The following is a 26293-nucleotide window of genomic DNA, read 5'->3' as shown; positions in this document are numbered from 1 at the left end:
GGCGTCCGTCGGGGACCGGCAACCAGCGAGAAGCCCGTTCCCAGCAAGGTGCAGGGGCAGCGAAACCGAAAGGCAGCCCCAGGGGGCCCCACCACGAGAGGGGGGGGGGGGGGGGGCGACCGGACGATCAGCGCACTCAGAAAATGGTGAGGGCGCTGGCGAAACTGCTGCTTCAGGCAGGGGTGGATTACTGACTCACTGCCGGAGGCCCGGGGACTCAGATGGGCTGGAAGATAATGACTCCCCAAAACCAGGCGTGGGTAAGCGTCAACTCCAGGGACAGCGTAGTTCAAGAGTGGGAACCCGCACACGAAGAGGTAAACACCGCAAACAACGAAGGCCAACGAATCTATCTATCGCCTTCCTGAATATGCAAGGAGGTCGGAGGGCGCAAAAATGAGCAGAGCTGAGCACGGAACTTGCATAACACCAGATTGACGTTTTCGCAGTGGCAGAAACGCATCTGCGGGAAGTAGACTTCCCCTCAAGTCGATGGATACAGGTGGGAGGGCTGTAACCGCCAAGGGTCGGAGCGCCAAGGGGGAGGAGTAGGGTGTTTATGGGCGGAGCCTGGCAGGTGGAGTCGCACCACCAGCACATGTGGCTAGCTGGGGCGATAGGAGGTAAACCACTGGCGCTGGCAGTGGTATACATGCGCTCGGGCGGGGCTGTAGAGTACAACGAGGGTCTGTACGAGTGTCTAACGCAGGACATACGAGCGCTTCGAGCGCAGTCGGAAGTCGTGATAGTCGGGGACTTTAATGCTCACATCGAGGACCTCGACGGGCACACAGACGCAAACGGCAGGCAGCTGTTAAAGTTGGTGGAAGGGGAGCGGCTTGTCATGGTGAACGGCTCGGGCAAATGCGAGGGGCGTACAACCTGGGCGTGTAGGGGCATGCAGTCGTGCATTGATTTCTGCCTGATGACAGAAAGGCTCTACGAGGAGCTAGAGCGAATGGTCGTCGATGAGGAGGGCAAAGGAAATTTGGGGAGCGACCACAATCGGTTGCGCCTGCTGTTTGGGCACGTGCACCGGAGACGGGAACGGCCCCAGAAGTCAACACAAGGGCGGCTTAGCGAGGCCGAGCTGCGAAAGATAGCAAAGTGCCTGGAGGCACGAGTGACGTTCTTAGACTCCTACAACGCGATGATAGGAGAGATGGTGGGACAGCTCAAGGCATGCAGGGGGCGTACCAGAGGCCATCATAGGGCGAAAGCTTGGTGGTGCCTAGAGGTGGCGGTGGCCATACTCCGACATCGAGCGGCAAGTAGAATACACCGCCAAGCTGTCAAGGGGCAGGACAAGGAGGCCATTGCCAAAGCGTGGGACATATATAGGACCCGGAAACAGGAGGCAGCGGCATTGATCCAGTCGCGGCTCCACATCTTTAACCGCAAGATGATGGATGAGCTAAGAGCAGCGGGCCGGCAGGCGCTTCAGCGTTTTTGGCGCTGGGTTAAGGAGACAAAGCAGACCCAGAGCCCAGCAGCGTTGAAAGCGGCCCCAGGGGGCGAGGCGGCTACAGGGCCGGCCTGTGTCCCAATCCTGAAGAAGTGGTCGTGCATGATGCAGGGGTCGCCGGTGGACACGGAGCTCGAAGGAAGAGAGATGAGCGAGCCCCGAAAACAGTTAGCAGAAGACCTTGCGGCAGACCTTCGTGCAGCACCTACGGATCGGGAGTGGGAACGGGCAGTGAAGAGGGTGGAGGCCAAGACCGCAATGGGGTTCGATGGCATTCCCATGAGCCTGATCAAGGCACTGGGGCCTAAGGCACAGTCAAAGTTGAAAGACTCCGTCGCACAAGTGCTGGAGGATGCAAAGATCCCGGAGGACTGGAGACAGACAAGAATAAAGCCTCTGTATAAGGGGACCGGGGACAAAGAGTGCCTGGGAAACTACAGGTCAATAGCAGTGACCCCGGTACTGTACAGAGTAGCCGCACAGGTGGCAAAGGCCCGATTGCAAGCGTGGGCAGAGAAATGGGGCTCTTGGGGAGCTCCAAAATGGTTTCCGGGCGGGACGGCGCATTGAGGACAATTTATTTGTCCTCACACAGTGCATAGAAATAGCACAGCAGACGGGAAACCCACTCTTTGTGGCGTACCTGGACATCGCTAAGGCTTATGATAATGTGGACCGAGCCATATTGTGGAGCATCCTGCGGGGTTTTGGCCTTGAGGAGTCCAGCATCGAGCTACTGCAAGAGCTGTACGCCGATGTCAGAGCTTGCATGGAGTGGGCGGGTCAGAGGACTAGCCTCTTGGAGAGCCCGAAGGGGCTACGACAGGGGTGTCCACTGTCACCACTGCTGTTCATGTACGTCGCAGGGGTCACGGAGCAGCTGGAGGTGTCTGGGCACGGATGTCGGTTTGAGCATCTAGAGGCCGGGGTGAAAGTCGAGCGACGTATACCAGCGCAGGTGTATGCCGATGATTTTGCGGTCTTCGCAGGGACACCAGAAGAGCTGCAGAGACTACTGGACATTTGTGCTACGGGAATGAGCGAGCGTCGACTGAAGTTCAGCCCGGCAAAGTGTGTAGTGATGGCATGGGGCGAAAGGGACAAGCTGAGCTGGCACAGGTGGGAACTTCAGGGAAATCAGACAGAGGGTGGATTCCGCCAAATACCTCGGCGTCCGGTTGTCGGCAGGGGCAAACTTCCTCGGGCAACACGACAGGGAAATGCGGGGGAAAACGGCTCGCTGTAAGGGTATGTTGGGTCGTCGGTCGCTCTGGGAGTTTAACCGCTACGAGGTGACAAGAGCCCTATAGAAAATGGTGGCGGTGCCAGCGCTGACATATTCAAATGCAGTTCTGTGCATCTCCGCCGGCACCCGGGAGTTTCTTGAGCGACAGCAGAGGGCAGTCGGCCGGGTAGCTTTAGGGGTGCCCAAACACATAGCGGCGGAGGGAGTCCAAGGCGAGGTCGGGTGGTCCTCTTTCTCAGCGAGAGAGGCGGCGGCCAAAGCAAAATATGAGCACCGACTGATGCGCCTCCCGGCAAGTAACCTGGCACATCAGACGCTAATCCACCTGGTGTATGCTGGAATAGCAACGAAGTGGACAAGGCGGATAGCGAGGCTGAAGAGACGGTACCATCTGCCAACAGTATGCCTCTCGGATGTACCGGCGGCGGTGTACGTATAGATATTTAATTACTTTAGCTTCCCATCTGTTACTGTCCAATTTCCTCGGGCGTTCCTCATGTAATATTTTACTCTGAGCTTCCCGTACTTCAAAAGATGTCTAGCCCATATCTCCCTGTACCGCCTCATTTGTGGTTTTGGCGTGGGCCCCTAGTGCTTAGTGTCTGACAGATCTCCGATTTACTTCTAATGTCGACTGTACCTCTGATTTTAGGCACAAAACCGCGTTTCCGAAAGTAAGCACGGGCACCATAATTCCTTTCCAAATAGCCCTCAAAACCTCATACCTGTTATATCCCCACAATAAGCTATGCTTCATTATCCCAGCATTTCTTCGCCCTTTGGCCTTAAGCGATTGCTCATGCTTTCCAATGTATGCCAATCCTTCGTTTACTTACACCCCGAGATATTTATATTCTGCTACTCTGGGTATTTCATGGCCTTGTATTTTAATACCCTGATCAGTTGAGTTGAAAATCATCAGATCCGACTTAACTGCGCTAAAACGGAAGCCTAGAGCGTCCCCTTCGTCTCCGCAATACTTAACTAGAGTTTGCAATTCTTCCAGACTCAGCTAGCAGCACAATATCGTCTGCATACATCAAACCGGGTAGGCACTGCTCTACCGCCTCTTTCCACCTAATCTATATGACAGGTTAAAATCTGTTACTTTCTTGTATCTTCCGTTCCAGGTTTATCATATAACGCATGAACAGCAGCGGTGATAGAGGACAACTTTGTCTTAATCCTTTGCATACCTTGACAGCTCCCGTACTTCTTATCCCTTCCCGTGTAATTTCTTTGTTATCCCGGTGTATTTCCTGTAGAAACTAGAAGAATGTCCCGCGTCGTTCGTCACCAGGATTCATTAATTCATAAATCTTTATTCATAAGGATAACCTGAGGCTTACAGGGAATTGGGTGGGTTAGATGAGGTTGAGGGCGCTAGACTCCGACATGAAGTCTAGCAGGGCACTAAGCTTACGCTTGGCGTCGGTATGTCCAGGAATATGGCGAGCAGATATGTAACGGGCGCGGAGGCTCACCGTGCCTGGGCAGGTCCAGATCAAGTGCTGCAGGTTAACGGAGTCAGCGCCATTGACACAGGATGTTCGGTGTGTCACCGGCTCGCGACTTGTGAGCGAGGAGCAGGGCGAGAAAGGCCAGAAGGGATCGGAGGAGTAATATCTGGGGCAAGGTCCTTCCACTCACGTTTAAGCCGTGTGATGACAGTCCGGTATGATTACGCATTGTCATCCATCCAAGTGCAGTCATACGTCTACAAGGAAAGCTATACAGCTTTCTCAGAAATTTCGTAGTTAAATAAAAATTCCTGGTCCGGGGATCAAACCCGGCACCACCGCCTTTCCGGGGCAGTCGCTGCTGTGCTTGGGTGGGTGCCAATGAGTAGTCATCATCATAAGCCTGACTATACTCACTACAGGGCGAAGGCCTCTCCCATATTTCTCCAATTAACCCGGTTCTGTGCTAGCTGCATCCACTTGAACCCTGCGAACTCCTTAACCTCACCTGCCCACCTACCTTTCTGCCGCCCCCTGCTAGGCTTTCCTTCTCTTGGAATCCAGTTTGTTACCCTAAGCGACCATCGGTTATCCTCTCTTCGCACTGCATGTCCTGCCCATGCCCATTTCTTCTTCTTGATTTCCACTAGAATGTCAGTAACTTGAGTTATTTCTCTGACCCACACTGCACGCTTCCTATCTCCTAATGTTATACCCCTACCATTTTTCGTTCCATAGCCCTCTGCGTTATCCTCAACTTAAGTAGAACCCTTATCGTTAGCCTCAACGTTTCAGCCCCATAGGTGAGTACAGGTAAGATGCAACTGTTGTATACTTTCCTCTTGAGCGATACTGGTAAGCTGCTAGTCGTAATCTGCGAGTGCTTGCCAAATGCGCTCCATCCCAATCTTATTCTTCCCGCTATTTCCTTTTCATGGTCCGCATCTGCGGTTACTACCTGTCCTAAGTAGACATATTCGCCTATTTCCAGTGCTTCGCTACCTAACGTAAACTGCTGTTCCTTCCCGAGGCTGTTGAACATTACCTTAGTCTTCTGCATATTGATTTTTAGGCCTACCTTTCTACTTTTTCACGAACCAACCTTTACCTTCCCTTTCGAGGTTCTCACCTTTGCGGCTCCTTATCGCGTTTCAGAAACCAGCCTTCCCTTTAAATTACACCTTTAGCCGGCCTTTCGGCCTCGGAAAGGGAGCGTTCGCTAAGGTAGCGCCTGACCTACCTTCAGCAGCTCCTTTATACCACGGTACCGCTTCGGTGATCGGTGGAACGAAGCTGCATTTACAAATATCATAATTTATAACGTGGTTTCAGGAGTACCGGAGTGCCGTCCGACGAGGCGTCAACAGCGCTGTCAAACACCCCACGATGGCAGCACCTCCTCGACCGCCGTAAACACCGCCGTGGTAGCCCCTCCTGCCGTAAACCGTGCGCGAACGACACGGCGGATCGCTAGCGCCGATGTCCGAAATAAACGTGATAAATTTGTTGGCGTCTGGAATACTGAGCCGAATATCAAGAATGAAGCACTCGTGAGGATCGTTGACCAGCAGCAAATTGCTGGTATGAGCGATAGCCGCGATACAAGCAAGTTTCTGCTCAAGCCAGCTGCCGCCGGTGCATTGCGGTTCATTCGATCTGCTTGTACTAGCTCTGCGATTAATGCGTCGCCATGCAGACATAATCCTATCATTCTTTTACTATGGCAGAACAGGTCAAAAATAAGGCAATTTCATAAGTAGACGATTTACGATAGCGTTGATCAGTTCCAAAGCGCCGAGCGCCGCGGCTTCGAAGCGAAACAAAATTAGGCCTAGCGACGACTAGGGACGGTCACGCACGGCGCCGTCGTGCGCCGCGCTCTCGGTAAGTGTAACGTAGCTCAGCCTGCTCGCTGCATCCCGAGCTGAAAGCGTTGCAAACTCGTGTACTTTCATGATAGAGCTAAGGCCGCACATTTTTTTGACGTTCCGTTCAGCAACAAGCCGTTCAAATGATACTGCAGGCAGGACGGGGCTTCAGTACGCAGTCGATGCGCTGTCGGCCGTAACCGAAGACGTCGGGCGGTAGAGTAGACACCGCCTGTTTTATGCATCGATCTTTAAACGTGATGAAGTTGGAAAATGAATAACATTGTGAAGCAGACCCGTTCGATACGCTTCGCGCACTCGGGCGCCGACGATCGAGTAGCCTCCGTCAACAGACGCCTCGCAGTTAACGACGCAAACCTAGGTCGCCAAGCTCGGTTTGCGATAACCGCGGAACCGCGGTTTGGTCCGCCGTAGCATGGTTTCGCGTAACCGCGGTTAACCCTGCCCGTCCGCTCCTGTGACTGCTGATCGCCCTGTGCTTCTATGGTGCAGGGACATTTCAAGTTGCGACAGGTGATCCCGTGCTGTATGCCGTACCATCTGCGTACTGGTGATCTCGCTGCCTGGTTTGCCGTCTGCATGCCCCTGTCGACTTATTCTGAAGGGAATATGCAGGCAATAAAATAAAAACGATACTCGCGGAGCTTTATCTTAAATTTTTCTTCAAAAAAGACAGGTTGGCGTTCGCGCAATGATAACCACGATTCCACTTGTACTACGTTTTCCGGCTAGCAGACGACGCGCACACTGTCTTGTAGTACTGTTGACAAGGTCTACTAGCCTCGCTCATTCTCCGTAAATGAGCATTTTTTTTTTGTTCCCAATTTGAGACACCACAAAAAAAAAAAAAAAAAAACGAACGCTCACACAATGCAGCACGAAGCACATGGCAGCTCTTGCATATATTTAACTGCAATTTCTAGGACAAAAACAACCTACGCGAACATATGCTGCTGATTGAAACATTATTATTTGCTTAGCCTCGCTACCATATCGCTTACAACCGCGCTAAGGCGACCCTTCCGGAAGGCTGCCCTAAGGTGGGTCTTTGAAATGCGGCTTGGCCTTTGCGTTACCATCCCCTTTCCGTTACCTTTATGAAGGTCGCCTTTGCAGTTGCAGGAAGGTAAAGGTTAGGCCGGTTTGTGAATACGGAGGCTCACCAATTATTCTTTGCAGTTCATCTCCTGAGCTACTTAGCAAGGCAATGTCATCAGCAAATCGCAGATTACTGAGGTATTCTCCATCTACCCTTATCCCTAACTGCTCCCATTCCAAGTCTCTGAATACCTCCTCTAAGCAAGCTGTGAATAGTACCGGGGAGATTGTGTCTCCTTGCCTAACACCTTTCTTTATGGGAATTTTGTTACTTTCTTTATGCAGAACTATGGTTGGTGTGCAGCTACTATATATATCTTCCAGCACTTTCCGTATGGCTCGTCTACCCCCTGATTTCGCAATGCCTGCATCACCGCCGAAGTTTCAACTGAGTCAAATGATTTTTCGTAATCAATGAATGCTATGTATAAAGACTGGTTATATCCCGAACATTTTTCTATCACCTGGTTAATGGTATGGATATGATCGATAGTAGAGTACCGTTTCCGAAACCCTGCTTGATCATTTGCTTGATTGCAGTCTAAGGTTGTCCTGATTCGATTAGCGATTCCCTTAGGTAACAGACAGCAAGCTGATTGGTCTAATTTTTAGAGTCCTTAGCGTCCCCTTTCTTATGAATGAGTAATTGCCAATGAGTAATTTATTACAAATCTACTCCACCTTGAGGAATTTTCCTAACAATTTGACCAACACCATTCCCACTTCGATTTATCGATCAATTCGCTCTCGCCCTACCATCTCATCTGCTAGCCGTCCTGGCTAGCTCAGTCGGTAGAGCGACTGCCCCGGTGGTGCCCAGTTCGATCCCCGGACCAGGACGAATTTTTCTCCAACTACGAAATTTCTGAGAAAGCTGTATAGCTTTCCTTTGTAGCCGTATTGCTGCGCTCGGATGGATACCAATGAGTAAATACTGCCTTATTACAAATCTATTCCACCTTGGGGGTTTTCTCCTAAATATTTGACCAGTCTAGTATGATGAGGGAGATTGGAGAACAGCAAGGGTGGTCCGAGTTGGACGGGCCCGCATCAAGGCTATGCCGGCGGTCTTCATCTAGCTGCGCGCCAGCGGCCTCGTGGGCAGTCCTGCTCCTTGTGCGTGATGCCCGTGTCCAATGAGTATCTTGCAGGTAGCGGCAGTGCTGTCTAATGCGGTGTTGCACTGAGGTCTTGTAAGAACGGGGTTTCAGAATGTTTATATGGGCAGGAAACCGCCTACTGTCGGGAGTCGCGTACGGTGCCGGTCGGGCCGAGGAAAGAAGCCTGCTTTACTACACTCTCACTAGATGGTGCTACCTCACTCAAGCTCAGTTAGGAAGACCATCGTATGAGTCTAGGGGATGGACTTTTCAGTTTAAACCGAAAAACACCGATAAAGGTACGCCGAAAGCATTTTCAAAGGTTCGGTTTAAACTGAAAAAGGTCAGTACCTTTTCATGCACATCGCGAACTCTTGATGACGGGAGAAAATTACAACAGTGTTCAATCTAGTAGCATGGGTTGAGAGTTTTGAGGCATTTTTCATGGCCTCACGAATGGCAGCTGTGCTTTCCTACCCTCATAAACATGTCACGCGTCCGAGGAGGGGCGCCTGCGGTAAGGCAGGCAATTCGAGGGGCGAAGGACAGACCAGAGCATTTGCAGCGCAAGTGCTTCTAGGAGATCGCGAAGCCAGCCAGCTTCTTGCCACGTGACACAAGCCGTGAGAAGCGTTTTTAAGTGATTTCGTTTACGCGAAAATTTGATCGTAATAAATAATATTTCAGTTACCTGATGTGTGAACTTATGTTTTACATATGCGTTTTGTCATAACGCTAGTTTTCACCATGGCAATAGCATTTTCTTACAGGAACTTAGCTGTATATATGACCAACTGTACAGTAAATAAAAGTGCCAGAATGAATACTACGTGACTTTCACCTGTACACGGGTGCCTCTTATCTCACCGAAAAAAAAAAACGATATTTCTTCAGCAGAAAATAATATTAACCGAAAAAAAAAACGGAAGTTTTGTTTGCAAATAAACACCGAAAAAGGTCAGTCGAATTGTCAGAAAAAAAAAAGCGAAAACAAAAACCCCTACGTATGACGCATACAAGTCGTTCCGCCGGTGTGAAACACTGCCACGCTTGAGTCCACGTTTGGCGATGCTTTCGGCTGGACAGCGCGAACAAGTTAAAGAAAGAAACGGCGCGAACGAGCGACCCGCACTTCTTGTATTGTCAAAGACCTATCGACACAATTTTAAAAATACCGAACTAATTTGAAGCGGAACCCATTCTTCGCTCTCCTGCGCGATAGACGAGAGTAAAAGAAAACGAAAGCGTCCCCATCCCACATGCAGCCGGTTATGCAGCAGCCCACGACGACCTCGGGAAGGATCGCCTCCGTGGGCGGCTAGTCGCCGATGCACGCCAAAGATGGAGCGAACCAAGCAGCTCTCGCCCTCAAGCAACGCCATCGAGGCGACCATTCGCATGCACATGTATTTAACGATAAGAGGATTGGGAACAGAGTGCCGGATATGCTTAGTCAAGTACTCAGAAGAGGCATTTTTTCAAGCGTGTTAAAGGAGTGAGCAGATGCGATTCCGCGAACTTCAAGGTCACGGCAAATGTCAAGATTTCTCGAGGCATTTTCCCCAACATTCGGCCGCATCTGTCAAAGCTGCATCTGAGTAACTTGAAATAAAGTTGGAACATTCAAAATCTTACGACCTTAGCCCTCCTGTCTGGAGAATATAATAACGTGATATGAGGTTGGTCGGTATATCCTTAAAATTTTACATGCTGCTGACCCTCTTCTTTGAGAAAACCGCGTTTGCAGAAGCAGCAGACGCTTGAAACGTCGTTGCTTCAATGCGTCGGTAGACTTTCATATGCGTACAAAAATTAGCTTAAATTTTATTGCTGAAAGAAAAGCAGTATTCTTAAATTTCAGCCTCTACCGCATCGGGAGAGATGCCGCTTTGCGATCACTGTGGGTGTCCGGGCTTAGTTTGGGAAATGCGGTTTTGTGCCTAGATACATTAGAAATAAGTGAGAGTGGGCAAAAGCACAAATGATGCCCACGAGATCTGTACCGGTTTCGGTTCACAGCGAGCCACAACCATGGACAAAGCGGTCAGATTTTGGAGCCATAGCTAAGCTGGCCTGAGGACGCCCCCGTCCATTTTGCTGTGTTGGACCCATCGGGAGATGTTTTCGTCCTTTGTGGTATTAGGCTAGCTCATCAGGGGGGACATTATTAGCGCTTACACGCGCCGCGTCCAAAGACCCCGCTCCTCGGAGCCACGATTGAAGCGTTTTGTTTCGCGCCTCTCCTCCGGCCGCTTCCCGAGCACGCTTAGGATGCGGTTACCTCCCAGGCGTTGGAAGACCTCTGCCTGTTTTCCAGATACACGCTTTCCTAACGTAGGGCTGTTCGACACCCCCCGAAAATTGGGACGGTGCTTCGAGCTTCCTCAAAGCGCGACAACGACGAGTGTATTGTCTCAAATCGTCCGCGGTGCTTCTTCGGGTGCACTGCGAGAAAGGAGGACGAAGTGCAGAGAACGTGTATGCTGCAGTTTTATTGGCTCCGAGATTATGGGGTTGGCTCTTATTAATCAACGGGTTCGATTGGCTACGTAATTTTGAGGCGGACACGCCTTTGTCGTCGAGCACAACTCCGTGCTCGGCACGTAAGCTTTCCTCTGTGTTTTGTGCCCTTTTGCTAGGGCGGTGGCAGCTAGTGTTGTCTCTTGTATATGACCTGTAAATATCACCTCCTCCCACTTGCGCGCAGTCAATACTTTCTCAACGTGTCAAAGACGTCGTAACATCAATCCCGGGAAGCTCAGAGTAAAACGAGGAACGCCTTAGGAAATTGGACAGTAACAGATCTAAAGTATTTAAATTCCTATACATAAAATGCGTTGACTCACAATGGAGGAAAAAAACTAGGAAACTAACCAATAAGTATGCTGGTCACAAAGACGGAGAAATAAAGAGCGTTAAGCAACAGATGAAAAAAAAAAAAAACAGAGGGTAAAAATTGGATAAATTCTACGGAAAAGAACCAGTGTAGAACTATACCGAAAGTGGACAAGGCAGATCAGGAAGAAAGCTTTTTTTTATAACTCAAGAGGCATTGCCCTACTTTCTGAAGCTAGATCAGGGTGCCCGACGCAGCTACAAAAAGAAACTTAACCAAGAACATGACACATGTCCAGTATGTGGTAAACCCATAGAAACAATTGAGCATCTTATATTAGATGCAGGCGCAGTCACTCTTCCTGAGGCACTGGGGTTTAGAGATACCTGTGGTCGGGTGAATGAATCTGCGGTAGAAGCTAGCAAAAAAGCGATTGGAAGATTGGTATAACTTAAAAGCAGAAAAGTGACAAATGTAGAAATAAAAACTCAATAAATAGAACGATGGTATAGTTAACAGATCTAAAATAATATTCAAGATAGGGGAAAAGTAGCAAAAAGCAGTGACTACCTCGGGATCAGAAGTTAATTTCTCCAGTCTTCTGCGCCGTTCGTCAGCAGCTAAACATTGCTTGGCTTCTATGTTTACGTTCTATAGTTCGTTTACAGGAAATGAACGCGCAGCATCTGTCACACACGGAAGGCAAGAAGCGCCGCCCGGCGGCGTTGGAGCGCATCGTTCCCGCTTGGTCCTCATAGCTGATGGCAGTCTCATAGCTGATGGCAGGTGGGTGACGTCACATCCTTAAAGTCACCCTAATTGCGTGACTTAACTATTTTTGGCCTTTGGTACTTTCAAATTGCGCGCCAAGCGCAGTATATGTCACTCGCGGAATCCCGCTATCATCCTCACGGTAGACAAGCGGAGTTATCAAGAGCGTTTCTCAGCGGTAAAGCGCTCGGCTGGGGATCCAAGGGATCGATGTAGGAGCACACCGGCAAAGCTTGGCGAGGGGGCTGCGACATACGCGAAGCTCGGCTCCGACCCTCGTAGTGCAACAAACGAAAGGGGACGCTCCTATATCCGATCAACTCATGTCGATTGTTTAGGCCCACTCTGCAGCAGTTTTCCAACTGGCCTCAACTCCCACGTTATAATTACTGGCAGGCTTAGCGCTGAACAGACAAGAGAGGCACGACGAGAGCTAACTTACAACTGAAATCTATAAAGCGCTGAATCTGCATGACTGGAAATATAATCCAAACTGAACCAAGATAATCTAGGGCCACCCAAAGGCAGATAAAACAGAAAAAATAAACAAGAAATACCATACAAAAAACTTACACAGAATTTAAAAACGAAGGTTCCTTTTTCAACAGAACAACCGACGTTTCACTTACGCACTTATCGGTTCCTAATCTATGGATGAATGACGCCTCAAGAAGCTCTCTTGCTAATTGCACCTTAGACCGACCAAGAACTTTTACATTATGCCCTTCCAATTTCAGTTGTAAGTTAGCGCTCGTCCTGTGTGCCTCTCATCTCCTTGTCTTTTCCGCGCAAAGCCTCCCTGTAATCATGTCTTACCAACTAGTCCAGATACTTTAGTAAGACACTTAGCGGGCCAGGTTGGTGCATAGCTGTCAAAAATTTAAGCGCAACAGAGACAACACACAGACAAGATAGAACAGGACTTGCGCTTCCTGTCTAAGCGAAAGTCCTGTCCTATCTTTTCTGTGTGTTGTCTCATTGCGCTTAAATTTTTGACAACTAGCCCAGAACTCTACTTTGCTCAAATCCCACCAATAAAAAATAAGTTTCGGCAATATTATTGTGAAAGCAATACTACTCTAGGTTTCGAGCATTCAGCATGGCGCGGCCGCACCCACGTGACGATGTGACGTCACACCCCACGTGACACTAGGGTGAGAGCTGGGCTACCAGCTCAAGCGGTCGGCGTAGCGCGGTCGCAGCCACGGCGCAGCACGTCCCATCCCACGTGACACAAAAGCGAGAGATGGACTGGCAGGAACTGCCAACTTGGGTCTCTCGTTTCACATGGGACGGTTATGTCAGAATCAGCCCTGGCATTCACGTTACCCCTATAGGCCACTAAGGCACGTTCATGCGGCTTGATTAAAGCGGGGCTTTATATGTGGGTTGGCAGGAGCTGCCAACTTGGGTCTCTCGTTTCACATGGGACGGTTATGTCAGAATCAGCCCTGGCATTCACGTTACCCCTATAGGCCACTAAGGCACGTTCATGCGGCTTGGTTAAAGCGGGGCTTTATATGTGGGTTGGTAGGAGCTGCCAACTTGGGTCTCTCGTTTCACATGGGATGGTTCTGTCAGAATCAGCCCTGGCATTCACGTTACCCCTATAGGCCACTAAGGCACGTTCATGCGGCTTGGTTAAAGCGGGGCTTTATATGTGGGTTGGCAGGAGCTGCCAACTTGGGTCTCTCGTTTCACATGGGATGGTTCTGTCAGAATCAGCCCTGGCATTCACGTTACCCCTATAGGCCACTAAGGCACGTTCATGCGGCTTGGTTAAGCGGGGCTTTATATGTGGGTTGGTAGGAGCTGCCAACTTGGGTCTCTCGTTTCACATGGGATGGTTCTGTCAGAATCAGCCCTGGCATTCACGTTACCCCTATAGGCCACTAAGGCACGTTCATGCGGCTTGGTTAAAGCGGGGCTTTATATGTGGGTTGGCAGGAGCTGCCAACTTGGGTCTCTCGTTTCACATGGGATGGTTATGTCAGAATCAGCCCTGGCATTCACGTTACTCCTATAGGCCACTAAGGCACGTTCATGCGGCTTGGTTAAAGCGGGGCTTTATATGTGGGTTGGCAGGAGCTGCCAACTTGGGTCTCTCGTTTCACATGGGATGGTTCTGTCAGAATCAGCCCTGGCATTCACGTTACCCCTATAGGCCACTAAGGCACGTTCATGCGGCTTGGTTAAGCGGGGCTTTATATGTGGGTTGGTAGGAGCTGCCAACTTGGGTCTCTCGTTTCACATGGAATGGTTATGTCAGAATCAGCCCTGGCATTCACGTTAACCCTATAGGCCACTAAGGCACGTTCATGCGGCTTGGTTAAGCGGGGCTTTATATGTGGGTTGGTAGGAGCTGCCAACTTGGGTCTCTCGTTTCACATGGGATGGTTATGTCAGAATCAGCCCTGGCATTCACGTTACCCCTATAGGCCACTAAGGCACGTTCATGCGGCTTGGTTAAGCGGGGCTTTATATGTGGGTTGGTAGGAGCTGCCAACTTGGGTCTCTCGTTTCACATGGGATGGTTCTGTCAGAATCAGCCCTGGCATTCACGTTACCCCTATAGGCCACTAAGGCACGTTCATGCGGCTTGGTTAAAGCGGGGCTTTATATGTGGGTTGGCAGGAGCTGCCAACTTGGGTCTCTCGTTTCACATGGGATGGTTCTGTCAGAATCAGCCCTGGCATTCACGTTACCCCTATAGGCCACTAAGGCACGTTCATGCGGCTTGGTTAAGCGGGGCTTTATATGTGGGTTGGTAGGAGCTGCCAACTTGGGTCTCTCGTTTCACATGGGATGGTTCTGTCAGAATCAGCCCTGGCATTCACGTTACCCCTATAGGCCACTAAGGCACGTTCATGCGGCTTGGTTAAAGCGGGGCTTTATATGTGGGTTGGCAGGAGCTGCCAACTTGGGTCTCTCGTTTCACATGGGATGGTTCTGTCAGAATCAGCCCTGGCATTCACGTTACCCCTATAGGCCACTAAGGCACGTTCATGCGGCTTGGTTAAAGCGGGGCTTTATATGTGGGTTGGCAGGAGCTGCCAACTTGGGTCTCTCGTTTCACATGGGACGGTTATGTCAGAATCAGCCCTGGCATTCACGTTACCCCTATAGGCCACTAAGGCACGTTCATGCGGCTTGGTTAAAGCAGGGCTTTATATGTGGGCTGAGGAAGAAGAACGCTCGGTCCCCCGCAGCTAATGCTTTTGCTCAATATTTGGTTCAGCAGCATTGAACCCTTGCAATTTTTTTTATCCTGAGCGTCCATTAAGTTCAGCCCAGCAGCAGTTCTGCGAAACGAGCAGTGCAGTCCATGATTCGAGAAAGCTGCACAGTGCACTGCGAGCCAATCAGGTGAGCCTGTCGAAGCAGAGATTTTGCAATCGTGCCCCGGGAAATCCACCACTCCAGCCATACCCGCCATTTCAACGTGAAACAAAGCACCAGTGGATACGTGCTTCACCCATAATGACTTTAGTGAGTTATCACCTGACTGCATAAACTGTTCTTTCGGACTTGCAGTCTCATTTTACAATCACTAACCAGCTACTCAACAGTTTGAGATTAACAACTTGAACATCACATGGAACAACCTTCATTCAAAAGGGTATCCTGTATTCCTTCAATTCATCTGGCATTTATCATCTGCTGGTACTTGAAGGGATCGCAAAATGCTGGCCAACTTTCAGCCCCATTCCCGAGTGACGATTAAAATACATCCACGATTACCGCACTTGTACTTGACATTACTTGAATTGTAGCCCTGCCTGCATCCATGTTATTTATCCAGGCTTGATCTCTGGTGCCACCATTTACCCACCAATCCCTCAGCCTAATGCTCTTCAGGGATGCTTGGGAAAGGGCCCCATGTCAGCTTCTGCCGCACGAGGCGGACTTATGGGTGGTTCGATAGCGGGCTGATTCATTGACGCAACTTTTTAATTTGCACCGTTAAAACAAGTCATGGACAAACTCTCCCACAAGTCAAATAATGAGAAATAATGAGAAATAATGAGAAAACCAATTTCTCGAACATCAACTATATAAGTACAAGCCTTTTCCATGCTTCCAACTAGTGTCTTAAGCTATACTTGAAGAAGTACCTACTATATACACAATGTAAAATGCTGTAGTAGGTCTGGCACACCTTGCTTGCAAAAACATGACTTCCATGCAGCCAGCATTTGGCACTCATCTGAGGCCCGCTTCAATAACCAAATCTGACTCTAGGGAGGGTTCGATTCTCATCCCATCGCAGAGTCCTCTCAAATGCCACACGACCTGCCAACCAATCAGTCGTGATTTGTTGCTCATAACACGGACAGTGCTTCTCGAGAGAGGGGCCTTTCACAAGAAGACACTCAAAGGACACGAAAATCCCAGTCTCCGTTTACCCCTGAACACTTCCATTAGCATTGCATTAAAAGAGGGAAAGCAGCTGGGGAGGATCAGGTAGCTACATATTTGTTGAAGGACAAAGGGGATATCGTGCTAGGAAAACTGGCCACCTTGTAGCAATGCCTGACAACATCGAAAGTACTGGAGTCATGGAAGAACGCTACCATTATCTTAATTCCTAAGGGGACACTAAAGACTTGAGAAATTACAGACCAATAAGTTTACTATCAGCTACATACAAAGTATTTACCAAGGTATTCACTAATAGGATCAGGACAATTCAATTGTTTATTTAAATAAAATATATGGAGGAGGCCAAGGAAAAAAGCTGCACGGAAGCAGCTTGAAGGGCCCTTGACTCAACCCCCTTACAAGCAACAGCGCAGGACCAATGTACGCACAATCCCCGAAGGCGTTGACAATTTTTTTTTTAGATGATAGCTATTCTAAACATAGACAAACAGTAAAGTTAATACACAATCATAAATCACTACACTTAGACATTTGCAACAAAAATTTAAAAAAAATGTTGAAAAGCAGTGGTTTTAAAACATTTCGTAACATTTCTCCACACAAGAAGAAAATTAATAGAGCGAAAAAGCATCGAACAATCATTTCTTACACAAGAGGGTTAGTGAGAAGATCAGAGTGTAGGAAGAATTTGAATTCTGTAGGGGCTAAGTTAAGAATACTTATGCCTTGGTTTTCGAGACAGTTTAGAAGTGTAGGCAAGCATTTGGAGCCCATAGTTTGTTTGGGGTATTTGCCAGAATTCTGTGTGTTGTGTGCAACGCGAAGGCACTGTTTAGCATAGAGTTGAAATGTTAGCTAATGCTGTGCTTTTTTTTTTTCTATTGCCGTAATAAAACTGTCGGAGCAAGTTATATCTGTACATATGTTGAACTCTTCCGATTTTATGTTTCTGAAAAAATTCTACGGTGTGTTCTGTGTATGATGCATTTTCAATAGCAAACCCCATAGCCTTCTTCTGTAATAATAATATCTTATGGAGGTTCGACTGCATTGTTGTAACAGTAATTTATGTGGGAAGCGAACAATGCTTTATAGAGTAATAGTTTTACTGATGACTGAAAGTTATAACGATTCCTGTACGACTAATTTTTTGAAGACCAAGATTTGCATGATCATCCCACTGAAGTGTGACGGAGACAAACTCCCAGAGTATTAAAACAATTTACAATTTCGATATGAGTAGAGTTAAAGGATGAGCGAACATTTGAAGGTACTCGTGTACCTTTAGTCTGGTAAAAATTACAGCTTTAGTTTTGTTTGCATTCACTTTTAATCTGTTTTCTTTCGAGCAGTTGTTTAATCTAAATAGCAGATCGTTCGCCTTAATAATTAAGTCGGTTGTAGAAACAGATCGAATAAATATACTTATGTCACTGGCATACATTATGAATTTTACATGTTCCTGAATAAAGGCAATATCATTTACGTAGAGGCTGAGAAGATGGGGGCTAAGAATGCGTCCTTGCGAAACGCCTGAGGCTATTTTCATTACTTAGGAGTTTACACCGTTTATACAAACAAACTGTTGTCTGTCCGCTAGATACGATTTTATTATTTCATATGACAGACCCCTTATTCAGTAGCATTCAAGTTTCTAAGTAAGAGTCTGAGGTTCATGTGGTCAAAAGCCTGCGAAAAATCAACATGTATTCCGATGGTTAGAAGCTTCTCTGCTCAAAGTTATTTAAGAGGTATTCTTTTTAACCCAGGAGTGCAAGCTCTGTGGACTTACTTTTCTTAAAACCATGTTGAGCCTTTTGTACGAGTTCAAATTTAGAACAAAACGATGACAACTGATTGTGTATGACTTTTTCGAGTCCTAGCTTATCACCTTTCTTATGTAATGCCGTAACTCTAGCAGTTTTCATTTTATCTGGAAACGTGCCTGACGAAATACATAGGTTGTAAACATGGACTAAGACAGAAGATATATCGTGTACAACATATTTTACCGGTCGGATTTGCAAACTATCTGCATCGCAACTACAGGAATTTTTAAATCCTGAAAAAATTGAGCATAACTCAGCGGCAGTATACTGCTTTAAAGGTACAGTGTTTTCGTGTGCTGAGAACCTAAATATTTGAGGCTCAGTTAACAATAGCTCATGTTCTCTATGAACAAAATAATGGTCCAATGTATCAAGCATGCCCTGGCCTTCTACAATTTCACCATCTATACAATGTTTTTCCAATGGCTCCGATTTCACTTTTTTTCCCAAAACATTATTTACTCTACTCCAAAGTTTAGCATTGTTTCCAGAGCATGATGAAAAAAAGGTGCAAGTAATAACTTTCTCTTGATTTCTTCTAGTTCAGCTTATTTCAGGAAACTTTATATGTTTTTAGATCTCCGGGCTCACGAGTTTTTAAAAACCTTGCATAAAGGCATTCACGTTTATTTTATTCAGGAGGTCTCTTGTGACCCACGGTTTTCGAATATTCTTATGTGGCTTTTGTTTCTTTTCTATGAAGTGCTTTTTGTATATTGTTACAAATTTATCAATAAACTTAATATATGCTTTTCCTGCATCACTTTCATATAGGAAATCCTTCAATAACATTTGTTGCAATTCTGATTTAAATGCTAACAGTGATGTTTCAGTGATTCTTTGGAAGGTGGGTGCCACCTTACAGCTGTCCTGGGCATGTTTCGTCTTGAGAAACAGTGTTCTGCAACTTTATTGAACCCCCGTTTGAAAAATTCTCCCGCCTCAACAGGAGGATCATTTACGGTGAAACTGCATACAAAAATTGCTTGTTGTTGACCTTTTTGATGTGTATTAAGTTGGGTAATCTAGAGCTCGTTCCTCACCCGGGTGTAGCGCTTTCCTCCAGCAAAGACAGGTGGTGCCAGCAGTTATCTTCGCCGAAAAGTCGGTGTGCCACCTCAAACTCTACGTAGAGAGATCTGGTTTTTCATCATGTGCAGCCAAATCAAGTAAGCACCATTACTCAACTTAATACGCATCAAAAAGATGAACAACAAGTAAGGTTTGTGCGCGGTTTCACCGTAAATGAGCCTCCGGTTGAGGCGGGAGAATTCTTCAAATGGGGGTTCGATAAAGTTGCAGAACACTGTACAAATAGGCATATGGTCACTCAGTGGACAACTCAAGACACCACTACTGACACAAGAGATGTCATAGTTTATAACAAATAAATCAAGAATGGTATTTATTTGATTTTTCAGTTACTCGTGTTTCCGACTCTATAATGTTGACACATCCATTCGAAACAGTTAACTTTTTTGACGCTGTTAGAGTTCATGTCAATATTGAAATCTCCTCCCATAACAATAGTTGTTATTTTCATTACAAAACATTAGGAATTTATTCAAAAAGGAAAGGAAACCTTGAACACATCCAACAGGTGGACGATAAAATACTGCAAAAATTGCATTTTTTCCCCTCAATACAAAGCATCTGATAATCCTTCGTGATACAACAAAATTCAGGTAGCAGATCACATTGTATTGAATTTCTTATTAGGAACGACACACCTCCGTCCTGTTTGCGTTTTCTAAATATGTTTTCTTTTCTGGCAAATTAAAGATCCCAAAATCATTCTCATACCAAGTTGCACTTAACATAATGACATCACATTTGTCTTTAATATCAACAAAAAAACTGTCAAGTTGAGATAATTTCCTATTGACAGACTGGGCATTAATGCACAAAAAGCTTAATCCCGTCTCTATTCTAAATGAGGTAAACCACACCTCCTTAATTAAACAACCGAAATGGGCCATATTAACCATAAATGAAGACACGGGTATGTTACAGAGACTGAAGGTCATCTGCACACTTGATTACAACAGCATTACATCCACTATATCCAATTATATCCACACTATAAACCAGGTGATACAAAAATCTCAGCGGTCATACAGGCATTGCGCGATCAGTGTGTAGGTTAGCCGTATGTGAAAGTACTGGAATGTACCTAAAGTGGTTGTATAGCAACCATAGTTTTTTGCATAAAGAAAGTGATAAAATTCCATTTAAGAAAGGTGTTAGGCAAGGAGGCACGATCTCCCAGTGCTATTTACAGCTTGCTTTGAGAGAGTATTCAAAGGCACGGAATGGAACCAGTTAGGCATCAGAGTCGATGGAGAATACCTCAGTAATCTGCGATTTGCTGATGACATTGCCTTGCTAAGTAACTCTCGGGACCAATTGCAACAAATAATTAATGATCTAGACTGGAGAAGCAGAAAGGTAGGCCTAAAGATTAATATGCAGAAGACCAAGATAACGTCAACCAGCCTGAGAAACAAACAGCAGTTTAAAAACAGTCTGGGAATTGAACACCATTTTAAATTAGTAGGCGAAGCACTGGAAGTGGTAGGTGAATACGTCTACTAATAGTAACCACAGATCTGGACCACTAAAGGGAAGTAACTAGGAGAATAAGATTTTTTATAGGAAAAAGAATAAGAAGAAGGAATTAAGAGATAGGAAGTGTGCAAAGTGGGTCAGAGAAATAACTCAAGTTGCAGATATTCTAGTCAAAATTAAGAAGAAATGGGCATAGGCAGGACATGTAGTGCAAAGATAACCAATGGTCTCTAAGAGTAACCAACTGGATTCCAAGAGAAGGAAAACGCAGCAGGGGGCGGCAAAAAATTAGGTGCGTGGATGAGGTTAAAAAGTCTGCAGGGGGGATTCAGGTAGCACAGGACCAGGTTAATTGGAGGAAAATGGGAAAGGCATGATGAGCATATCAAAGCAATTGAGTACTCAAGAAGTTATTACAAAGGATGAAACAATCCACATCAACTATTTCACTACCAAAGGGAAGTAAGCAAAGCAGCAAGAAAACCATTGCGCCATTGCTCAACCAAAGCTGTGGAGCAAGTAATATCTCAAATCAAGCAGCTCCTTTTCATGGGTGTTTGCTGTGGCTTCTACCATGCACCCTTCAAATTCACAGCATAGATGCAATTTTAAGACAGCGTAATGCCGATCTTTGCAAAATCTCTCATTTTTTTTACCAGATGTTTGAGCGACCAGAAGTCAGTCTCTGCTTTACTGTTTGTACGTGAGTGCATCTTCAGTAACTGCACTATGTCGCCACTGAGGAGATACAAACAGAACTGAATGACGGGGCTGCTCAACCATTTCAGATATGGCATCCATCAAAAAGAAATGCCTTCAAGAATTCCCAGCATGAAATACCAGCAAGCAGGCAAACGCAATCAACAGTGTAACAGCAAGTCTACTGCTAAAAGCAAAAAGGAAACAAGACAACATGTTCAAGTCATTGCAAAAAAATGTCGCATAACCTGAAGAAGACTGGCAACAGGAATGATGTAACGGTACTCTTTTCCGTGACTACTAAGCTTTCAAGCGTCTATGCCTTTCTGACCAGGAAATGTGAGCAATACAAAAAGAAGCATGGTTCATCGAATGGTCCACCAATGTTGTGTACAGTCTGCCTCTCACTTAGATTGGACAGACGGGTAGATGCATCCATGAGTGAATCGCTAAAAATAAGAGGAATGTAGAAAAGTGCCAATGACCACATTTTCGCTCACAAATGCAAACATGTATGTATCGCGAATGACGCACGTGCCATGCCTGGCGCGACCGTTTATCATGTTCGTCAAGATTAAGATACGCGCCTTGTTTGCCACACCCCCTTCAGCTATAAAAGCACTGTACCTTCTGCAATAAACGCTTTTTTGGTTCACTGGCCGTCTCGACCGATACATGGTGTCAGAAGTGGGATCACGTCGGGGACCTGCCAACTGAGGACAAACCACGATGGAACAACTGCTGAAGCTTCCTGAACCATTGCGACTATCGTGGAATATCGCCAAGAACTGGGAATTGTTCCTGCAGAAATTCGAGCTTTTTCTGCAAGCGACGGAATCTTCAAAAGAGCCCTGATCCAAAGCTGCCAAAACAGCACTGCTGCTCAGCACTGCCGGAGACGACGCACTGGAGGTATTTAACAACTTTTCTTTCCTCGAGAGCGAGAATAAGCAAGACTACGCTACCGTTGTTAAGAAGTTCAAGGATTACTGCCAGGAGCAACAGAACGAAGTTTATGAGCGGTAAATATTCCGGACAAGAGTGCAAGGTGAAGGGGAGCCATTTGAGCATTTTTTGCGAGACCTAAGGAAGCAAGCGAGAAGCTGCAATTTTTTGGGGCTTGCCGATTCTTTCATCCGTGACCAAATAGTGTTTGGTACTAACAACTCGAAACTGCGTGAAAAATTGCTCAAGGAAAAAGACTTGACGCTTGTCAAGGCTGAGCAGATTTGCAAAGCGGAGGAAGCAGCTTCGCTACAAAACAAGGCCTGGGGGCCACAGCCTGATAAGCATGTAGCGCTCGTCAAGAAGGAGTCCGAGCAGGTTCACAGAGCGGGGCAAGCAGTACAAAACGCATCAGCCTGGGAACAGTCCGATAAGCAAGGACCGCTAGCCAAGAAGCAATCTCGAAAATGCGCCAGGTGCAACCGTTTTCACGCGATACCCGGCAGTTGTCCAGCGTTCGGCAAAACTTGTTTCGTGTGCGGGAGTGCTAACCATTTCGCAGCCTGCTGCAAAAAGGGCCCGCAAATCAAAGAAGTTGGCGAGGAAGAAGAAAGCTTCGATATTCTCGATGTAACAGTCTCGAGCATTGATGCCAAGGCAGACTGGGTAGTGCAGGCAAAAGTGGCGGACCAGATAGTTCATTTCAAAGTGGACACGGGGTCCCAAGCCAACCTACTACCGTACTCTATCTACCGACGGTGCAAAACGGCAGGCGATTTGAAACCGAGCTCTTCGGTGCTCCGATCATACAGTGGTGGTGTCATTCGGCACTTCGGTGTGGCAAGACTACCAGTGATCGTGAACAGCCGGTCTAAAGACATTAACTTTTACGTCGTGAAAAAGGGCAACCAAGCCATACTGGGACTATTAGCAAGCGAGTCCCTCGATCTCGTGTCGCGTGCTGTGGACGCTGTAAAAGCAGGAAGCACCACCGCCAGCAGCAGTGAGGACGCTCTGAATGAATTTCGCCAGCTTTTTCAGGGAACCGGCTGCGTGAGCCGCCAGTACAAAATGGTCCTACGAAAGGATGCGACGCCTGTTGTTCAGCCAGCTCGACGGGTGCCCTTGGCGCTGAGGGAGCCTTTGAGGGAGGAGCTGGAGCGCATGGAGCAAAGTGGCATCATTGAGAGGGTCCAGAAACCAACAGATTGGACATGCTATCAAGGGCTCCAAGGACAGAGACCAAGGACTACCCAAATGACACCGAAGACGTTGAAGTCCACGCAGTTGGAGTCATGTCAGACCTGGTATGACTTCGACCACGTCACCTCGAGCCCAGAGTTCCCGCGCTCGAATGGACTCGCTGAGAAGGGGGTCCAGATAGTGAAAAGGATCCTAAAGAAAACGGATGAGACAAAGGAGGACTTCTGGCTCGGGTTGCTCGGCTACAGATCCATTCCGCTCGAAGATGGCCGCTCCCCTGGTGAACTGCTGCAGGGAAGGAGACTTCGCACGCGGCTCCCAGACTTCCGGCTGCAGCCAAGCAGACCGGTGTTCAAACGAGCTCAGGAAGACACTCGAGGCAGAATGCTACCACCGCTCAAAACCGGCGATGTCGTGAGGGTGAGGGAAAGGACATGGAATCGCCGCGCTCAAGTAGCCGGAACAGTTGCACCGAGGTCTTATCAAGTAGTTACCGAGGTCCACCGCGTGCTACGACGCAACAGACAGCATTTACTTCGAACTGGCGAGCTGTTCCAGCAAGAAGCCACCGAATGTGGCTACTCGGAGAGCGAACCACCAAGTGCAGCGCTGCAACCCACAACACCCGTTGCAACAGGACAGTCGTCTGTGAGCTCTGGGACCTCTCCGCAGGCACCGCCACAAGTGACGACTGGACCGTCTGTGAGCTCAACAGCTCCGCAGGCTCCTCCACTGCGCCGATCCACCAGAGATACCAGACCACCCTAACGCCTGCGGTACGACCGAAATTTCAACCAAGTGCTTCGCATCAATTCTGCACAGGAGGGAAGATGTATCGCGAATGACGCACGTGCCATGCCTGGCGCGACCGTTTATCATGTTCGTCAAGATTAAGATACGCGCCTTGTTTGCCACACCCCCTTCAGCTATAAAAGCACTGTACCTTCTGCAATAAACGCTTTTTTGGTTCACTGGCCGTCTCGACCGATACAATGTATATCAGGGCACTGCTATTCCTGCACATGCCAAACCCAAAGTAATCACTGAAAACCTTTTATTAAAGAAATTCGGTGAAAAATGTGTTAGTTCAACTTCTTTAACACTCATAACTAGAGAGCTAGTTTTTTTAGAAGGATGTGTGAGACGTGTGATCTGTCGTGTCACTTGCTGTGACATTTATATTGTTTGTCAATTTTTTATGACTGCTGCAGATTTTGCCTAGGAAATTCATTTTATTCACTGAGGTTCTTTTTAGCCTTTTGGCTGTTTTATTGGTTTTAACATGGAACTGCATGTTTTACTTTGTTTGTAGGTGTGACTTGGCTTGGCTATAAAAATATGTTATGCGTGCTTGTCTACATGTGTGTTGATTGGTTGTTTGCGTGCACGCAGTCTTGCAGCGTGTGCGTCTTTGCATTTGCTGGTGCTACCTTGCCTTCTTCACTCGGCCTTTTGAGTGCCACAAGCGACCTTTGGTTGAGTGATGGGTGGTGTTTTACCCAGCTTGGCAGCGATTTTGCTGCTTGTGTGCACACGTGTTTATCTTGGATCCCTTTCATTCTGATTTCACATTTGTTATATGTAGGTACTGTTTCTCTAATAAAACCAGTTTGAAGTTTCCGGTCTGTTCTGTAGTCACGTCTTTTTCTTCCTCAACATTTTGCGCAAATTTCTTCCTATTTGCTACTATGAACCAACTTGCACAGAAGAAAGTACTTAAGAAAGAACTTAATGAAATACCAGCGCTTAAATTTTGCAAGCATGTTCATACAAAGTATACCATAACTGGTGGGAATAGCAAGAAAAATGCTGCATGTAAACAGCCATTTATATTTCATAGGCACACATTGTGTACAAAGCCGCAAGGGGGGGGGGGGGGGGGTGTCGCTACTGTCAACACAAAAATTTCAGACAACATGCTCACAGCATAATGAAATATTTCCTGCATTCGTTACATGGCGCTGGAAACGGGAAAACAAGAAAACACTCTATCTGCTACATGAAGGATGCGAAATTCAGTTCCCGCTCGGTGCAGCAAGTTCATTTTGCCATTCACGATTGGGTACAAAGAAAGGGTTAAGGGTTAAGAAAGGGGTGCCTGCCTAAAGCCACTAGCACCCAAGCTTCTCTTTTTAGAGCCACATCAACTCTACGCAGCACTTGTCTAGGAACTCCTTGTTTGAAACTTTAGAAAAAAAATGTTCATTACAATTAAGAGGGATGAAGTGCTAAAATCACAATGTTTACCAAAAACGTATTTCAAATTTTTTTCTTTTGCTTTAGATTATGCATGTATTAAAGAAACTTCTCGCCAAGTTCAGTTGTCACCTGTTGAACACTAATTTCAAGACATGGCAGGCAAGAAACTTATGCGGAGTGTATCCCAAAGTTATGCTTCGTCTCACAAGATGTTTTGCAGCACTGCGAAAGGCAGAGGCACCCCGGTCCAATCAGGATCACACGCACTACAATAGACAGTTGTGCTCCTACGCGTCTCTCGCCCCCCAAATTGGTGGGGTGACAGTAGGAGCACAATTCTCTATTACAGTGCACAGGAGCGAGAGGCACTTAGGAGCACAATTGCAAGGGCTCCTCTGCCTTCTGCAGTGCTGCAGATATTTTATTTATTTGATCATACTGCAGACCCAGTGAAGGGTCCTAGCAGGAGGGGCAACAATTCCAAAAGAAAACACAAAAGCACAAAGTGCAAAAACATGAAGATAAAATTTACACAAGTACAAGCAAGATATAGAAAAACAGCAAATCAATGCACGGCCTGTTCTAAAGAATAAAGGTCCTGA

General features: G+C 47.1%; 2 protein-coding genes across 3 annotated transcripts in view; one reads left to right on the top strand and one right to left on the bottom strand.

Moving 5' to 3' along the window:
* The window catches only part of LOC146171969 (heat shock protein beta-1), a 62224-nt gene that overhangs the window by 33090 nt on the left and 2841 nt on the right, over nucleotides 1-26293 (bottom strand). The gene's annotated exons all lie outside the window — the stretch shown is intronic.
* LOC146171970 (uncharacterized) lies at nucleotides 653-24463 on the top strand. The gene is made up of 3 exons (XM_084586212.1): nucleotides 653-1924; nucleotides 2061-2584; nucleotides 22385-24463. Exons 1-3 carry the CDS (start codon nucleotides 653-655, stop codon nucleotides 24258-24260), a joined length of 3672 nt encoding a protein of 1223 aa, XP_084442338.1. The 3' UTR covers nucleotides 24261-24463.

Source organism: Amblyomma maculatum, unplaced genomic scaffold (assembly GCF_055883805.1).
Source record: "Amblyomma maculatum isolate TAMU_Amacu unplaced genomic scaffold, ASM5588380v1 scaffold_15, whole genome shotgun sequence".
In the NCBI taxonomy this organism is placed as follows: Eukaryota; Metazoa; Arthropoda; class Arachnida; order Ixodida; family Ixodidae; genus Amblyomma; species Amblyomma maculatum.
This window is presented reverse-complemented; position numbering and strand designations above follow the sequence as displayed.

Excerpts from the sequence above, each read along its gene's own strand:
- LOC146171970 (XM_084586212.1), top strand. The coding sequence starts at position 653 with ATGCGCTCGGGCGGGGCTGTAGAGTACAACGAGGGTCTGTACGAGTGT. Across the intron at positions 1,925-2,060 it reads GGTCAATAGCAGTGACCCCG|TGCATAGAAATAGCACAGCA; the intron begins GTACTGTACAGA and ends GTCCTCACACAG. Across the intron at positions 2,585-22,384 it reads GACAAGCTGAGCTGGCACAG|AGTGCAAGGTGAAGGGGAGC; the intron begins GTGGGAACTTCA and ends ATTCCGGACAAG.